This window comes from Geospiza fortis, unplaced genomic scaffold (assembly GCF_000277835.1).
Source record: "Geospiza fortis unplaced genomic scaffold, GeoFor_1.0 scaffold101, whole genome shotgun sequence".
NCBI classification, from domain to species: domain Eukaryota; kingdom Metazoa; phylum Chordata; class Aves; order Passeriformes; family Thraupidae; genus Geospiza; species Geospiza fortis.
The window spans coordinates 1,824,005-1,830,164 of NW_005054388.1; the positions used below are offsets into that span (position 1 = coordinate 1,824,005).

The following is a 6,160-nucleotide window of genomic DNA, read 5'->3' on the forward strand; positions in this document are numbered from 1 at the left end:
TCCAGATTATACCTTCACAATTGTCAGAGGTCAGCAGGAGTATCACGTACTGTTAACTTGCTGTTACACAAAGTCACCTATGACTCCCTATAGAATTACCTTACTTTATGCCATTTACACAGTTATCTTTACTATTTATCATGAAAATTTCCAATTGAGGTAAACATGAACGGACCTTGCATGGACAAATCAACCTGTGAGTTATCAGCATCCTTGTCATTGGGCACTGGCATAAAAATTTGGCCCAGGTTATGAAAGCCTGGGGATTCACAAATACCTCTTCCATTCTTGATCTTTCCACATGCCAAAGGTGTTCAGCAGAATGAACCTGATCCAGTCTGCAGACATTTTCCCCACCCTTCTTATGTATTATGGAAGACCCCTGTTACAGGTTGAATATAAAGTACACAAACATAGTTTCTGTGACAGATGTCCATGGTACATTCATCTTGGAGAAAAATAAAAGCAGCCAGTAAAAAGCAACTTCTAGATCCTTTTATTGAAGAGGACTGAGAAGCACAGAACCATGGTTAAAGCCAATATGCAATATTACAGTTCATTCACTTGCCACAATTTTACCTTAGAGGTACTTCTCACACAAGAAGTGTCCCTTAGCAGCAAAGCCTCTAAGATGTCCCTGCTCATTCCCCCCACCTCTGAACTGGAATTTGTTACACCCTCAGTTGTGCTGATGCAGCTGTTTTCAGAAGATCCTATAAAACAGATCTCTAGGATAACCTCAGTTAAAATGAAAACACCACTTCTCTTTGAAGAGATATTTTTAACCTGCAACCCCAGAAGCAGTTGCATCAGCAAACAGGAGAGAGTGGACACTGCAATGTGAGGAGAGTAAAAGCAGTTTGGGAATGAGGAGAGAAGATCGGCAGGAACTGCTCGAACTCACTTTGCTGCCAAAAACATTTCATGCAACCAGACACTGATCTCCTCCTGGCTCACACGTAGTGGAATTCTTCAGATGAGTGTGAAATAGCCAAAAGCCACATTCAGCACTTTCTGTGTATTGCTTGAAGCAAACAGAAGGTGGAGAGAGTCTGCACAAGGCAAATACTGCACAGAGTGAAATCAAGGGCCTTTTTAAAAGTCCAATGTATTTATACATAAAACATAACAAATTCTAAAAATATTATCTTAAGAAATACAGAACTCTTTTCTCAAGTTCAAGGGACAGAACAGCAATTTAAATTTCCCACATTGATGTTTATATCTATCTATCTACATCTATATCTATATCTATATCTATATCTATATCTATATCTATATCTATATCTATATCTATATCTAATGACATTTTGGTTTCTTCAAAGGACAGATACATGTTTTGCTTGTCTTCCATAGGTAGGTGGCTAATCTGGAAAACCTAAAATGCTCTTACAGGATCTCATTTTTCTTGCCCCAATACAGCAACCAGCTCTGCAGCCTCTCTCCTGACCTTCCCAAGGCTTTGGTGGCAGGTACCCAGCAGCAGCTCTGTGGTGTGGCTGTAAGCTGAGATCAGGCTGCTGGAGGAGACTTTTGTGAGGCAGAACTGGGAGCTGCCTGGGCAGAGATTCAGAAGTGATGTTCACGCTCAGTCCCTCGCCCCGGGTCCTGTCTGGGCCATAGTGTGGGTGCTCCTGTGCCCAGCCTGGCACCTCTCTGCTCCTGCCCTGCTGCCCCAGCTGCTGGGCTCAGCCTTGGCCGAGTCACCTCAGCCCAGCCCCGGCAGGGACTCCGGGCTTGGGCTGCCCCAGGCTCCTGCAGCCCCCCTGGGCTCCACGGGAGCAGCAGCTCCACACCCGGCAGGGAGGGAATGGCACCCGCTGCCCCTGTCCAACCTCCCCCAGCAGCACGTCCATCTCTGTGATGCCTGGCAGTGCCATGTGCTGGGCTGCCCAGCAGACACTGATCTAAGGTGGCTTCCCATCAGGAGGAGATTTTATCAAACCATCAGCGTTTTGCAGATTGTCAGATGGAATCCATAAGGCAGGGAATACACCAGCACACTGCACAAGCTCAGCAATGGTGTTCCACCGAGTGCAGCAGTTTCCAGAGGCAACTCTCAGTGCAAGTTCTCAAGAACAGGACTTTGGATGCCAAGCTTGCAAGAATATACTGTGTGAAAGACATGGTTGTTGTTTTTACAGCACATTTGCTTAAGGATCCTCTGCTGCAGGTGATGCTGTCATTAGACCTGTGGTTACTCCTTTGCTTTGCATTATCTATTTTTAATTTTCTTTTCTCCAGAAAGGCATGTGCAACAGGTGGGTGTAAATGACCTTAATTCAATATCTCTTCCAGAAGGTCCTGCCTTTCACATCAGAACAAAGCTTGGAACTTCATCCAGGGTAGCATTCACTATATTCTCAGCTGTGTCGTGATGAAAGATCTGTGGCCTTTTGGCACAAAGGAGGCAGTGATGAGCCCATGTCTTCTTACCATGGATTGATCACTTCTCCACTTCAGAAGCTGGGTGATTTCCATCAGTCTTGAATGATAACAAGGTGAGGACAGCTCCTGTGCTGTGACTGTGCTCTGTGCTGCCTCAGGATGATGGTGGGGCAGGTGAAACTGGGCGAAGCTGCTTCCTCCTGACAATGGATTTGAGAGAGGCTGAGATCTCTCTGTATCGAAGCCCATACAGAAAAGGGAACAGAACTTTAGGAAGAATCATGAGGACATTGCAGACTGTCAGGGAGACCAAGATTCCTGTCTGCAGTCTGATGAAAACATTAATGCACAAGAATGATTCCACAAAAAGGGCCAAGAGTGGAAAGAAGTAAAAAAATAAGACAGTGTTGTGCATTACAAATGTTACACTGGCTCTGGAGCAGATGCTCCCCCATATACCCGAGTGTTTGGTTTTAAAATACAGAATAGCATAGCAACAAAATATTACAGACAGGCAGAGAATGATAACTGTGGTAGAAAGCCAGAAACAGAGTTTCACAGCATCAGTCCTGTTCAGAGTTAATATTAGTATTACTGGAACTGAGCACATTTCCAGGACACAGGGCACAAAGCTGTGCGTAGTCCATAGCACCAAGAAGAAAATCCCAGGGAAAGCTGCAGAATACATCCACAGTAACACAAGGACTTTTTTAGTTCGTGAGGGAGGCAGAATAGCAATGTAGCGCAGAGGAAACAAAACAGCGATGTACGTGTCCAAGACTATTGCAACAGCTGTGAACAGCCCCCCACAGTAAGCCACTGCCAGCAAAAATAACAGGAGGACACAAGCTTCCTTTGGGAGGTGCAGACGTGCTGCATTGAGAGCAGCTGACAGGGTGTAGAAGAGCAGGTAGATCAGATCAGAAAGCAGAGCGTTTCCCAGCAGCATGTACCTCGTTTCCTGGCGGATTTTAAACCGAGAGAAGATCACAAATAAGATGGTTGGGATGATGAGGACACCTGCCACGAGGCAGACAACTGGAGAGATTAAGAACATCTTTGTGTTTGTGCCTGATGGGGTGAGGGACCATTCCTCCAGCAAAAGTAGCAAAGTTGTGTCATCCAAATTTGAGGAACTGTTGAACTCTCTCTCCCTGAGGCGGAATGCAGTTCTATTCGCTCTCCTCACTGAGGCACAGTCAGGGAAGTCCATTTCCTTAGGATTTTGGGATGATTGTCTGGCTTGGAGAAAGCAAGATCTTCTATGCTGAGTCCTTAGAAAGGCAATTGAAGCAGAGGATGCAGAAAGCCCATGGAACCAAAGTGATTTCTGTAGCCAATTCTACCAGCTCTCCTCAAGGACAGAAAGTTCAAACTTGCAAGTGAATTCTGTGGTGCCAAAAGATGGTTTTGCCTAAAAAGGAGATTTTAATTTCTTTCTGCAAAATCTAATTAGAAAAGAGAATTAATTTCTGGGTGGCTTAAAAAAGACCAAATCCCTCAGCTAGCTCTTTGAACAGAAGTGAATGTGTCGATCAGCTTCAGTAATTTGAGTTTTTCTCATCACATTATCAGTCCAGTGAGGCAGATGAAATATTAGCCTGATTAAACAAATACACAGTGATACAGATCAACATTCCACGTGTACTGATGTAGAAGAGTCATAAATGTGATTGGTTTGTTTTGCACCAATTTGTATGCAACAACACAATTGATTTGAAGAGATCAATAGAAAAGGCTCTCAATCCTGTTGTAAAACTGTAGCACAATCACTCTAGTGAATGAAATTATCTTATTTGCAGATGAAAACCATTTTTGGTTCAGTGAATCAATTCATGTTATTAATGAATGATAAATCTTCCCCTGCCTTTTTTCATGCGTGATATACAAATACTGAATTCTCATCTGTTGCAGCCTTCCACTCAATCTGTGCATTGTGTGGGATGAGTGACACACACTGTCCCATACCAGCATACCCCAGGGCAGACTTGGCACTTCCAATGTCCATTTGGAGACCAAATGGTTCCTGGTTCCACGTGGTTCCGGGTTCCCTGGCCCACACACTGTTGCTGCACTGTGCTGCTTTTAATGCCAGATCTCAGTGTCAGAGCTGGGGGTGCAATGACAGAATTGTGAAGGATCTGGACTGCAGAGAAGGAACATTTCAAGTTCTTCCAGGCACTGTGTGATCAAAAAACAAAAAAGCTGATTTTTTTTAATAGGCTCACTTAATCTGGCATTATTGTATTCATTTTCTTCCCAATGCTACCAGCACACAGCAGTGCAGCTTCCCTGCACAGGAGCCAGGGCACAGCTCACACAGAAAGTCAGAAAGTCCTGCTGTGCCATGGACATGCTGCCTCAGGGCATGCCAATAATGAAACAGACAGCTCATGAAACTCAGCATCACTCATCAAATCTTGTACACATTTCATTTCCTGTCACACTGATAGCTGGCACCCAAGGAACTGGATGTTGAGACAGTTGGCAGGGTGTGCCATATGGAACAAAAAGAGAGAAGGAAAAACCAATGATAATTTTAAGCAGGGCATTTCAGTTGCTATGGTGTCTGGGGTAGCAAAACAGAAGGTGATTATTTTTGCTCACTCAATCCTGCATCCACTGAAAAGTGTGTGAGCAATATTGATGCAATTATACATTTGGTGTCAGGGTCATGCCCTGCATCTATAATTGAGTCACAACACAGGTAATACCTTAAGCAGACAGTAGCACTGAAAACTTTGAATTATATTCTTGTATACTCAAAACTTTTGAATTATACTTTTGTTGCAAAATAGAAAGGAGGGAATGAAAACTCAGGTGCATAAATCACCTCCAACTGTGATTTCAGATCTCTGTTAATAGTGGAGGTGTTTGCTGCCTCTCAGCTCCTGCCACTCCAAGGATGTCCAATTAATGGTCAGACCCTCTAATTTCCATATAAAATCACGACTGTATTTTCCACCAACTGCTTAGGAGTCCGGTGAAAAAACAATAGTTCATTGTCACATCAGCTGCACACCTTTGGCTGATAGAAAAATAAATCACAGAATGGTTTGGGTAGGAAGGGTAGGAAGTTCATCCAGTTCTAGATGGGTGACTGAAGGCTCACTCAGTTGCCATCCTCATGACAAAGGGATCTCGTGCCTCTCATGTTCAGCCCACACACAGAGTAGCAGAGAGCCCAGAAGGCAGCACAAGCTCAGAGCCCTTTGTGTCCTGTGCTCCAGCTGGCAGAGTCAGCCCTATGGCATGAGCTTCTTCAGTTTCACCTGTGCTGCTGGAAAAGCCTTAGGAATGCAGGAGGGCTTTAGTTTTACAAAAGTGGACAATAGCAAATTACTGGAGGAGAGATTCAACCCCATCAGGCCCAGCCAAAGCCACTTCCCTCAGATTTCCACGCTAGATTTTAACTGCTCAGTAGAGCTGTGCTAGATTTAGAAATGTGAAAGGCTGGTGTCCTGGCACACTGATGTAAGCCAGAACAGGTGGTTCTGAAGAATATCTGTTTGTTGTCTCCTTTAATTTTCTTGGCCTTAGGAGGCCTTTCCACATCTGGGCATGTGCAAGGGGCTGGCAGCTCTGAGCACCACTCCTGAGGATTCTGAACTGAGCTCCTTTTGCCATTGCATCTCAGTGTTCAATAGTTGGTGGTGCCAACCTGAATGATCCTCTTGAAATCTCCTGTAAAGCTGGCCTTAATGCTCTGGTTATTGATTTTTAAATGCTCTCTAGTAAATTTATGTTAGGTGGATGCACTTTTTACGTATCT

General features: G+C 44.3%; 1 protein-coding gene across 1 annotated transcript; it reads right to left on the reverse strand.

Annotated features, from left to right (window-relative positions):
* Positions 1-2,417: 2,417 nt before the first annotated feature.
* Positions 2,418-3,601, reverse strand: GPR148 (G protein-coupled receptor 148). The gene has a single exon (XM_005425540.2). It carries the CDS (start codon positions 3,599-3,601, stop codon positions 2,543-2,545), a length of 1,059 nt encoding a protein of 352 aa, XP_005425597.1. The 3' UTR covers positions 2,418-2,542.
* Between the last annotated feature and the right edge of the window lie 2,559 nt (positions 3,602-6,160).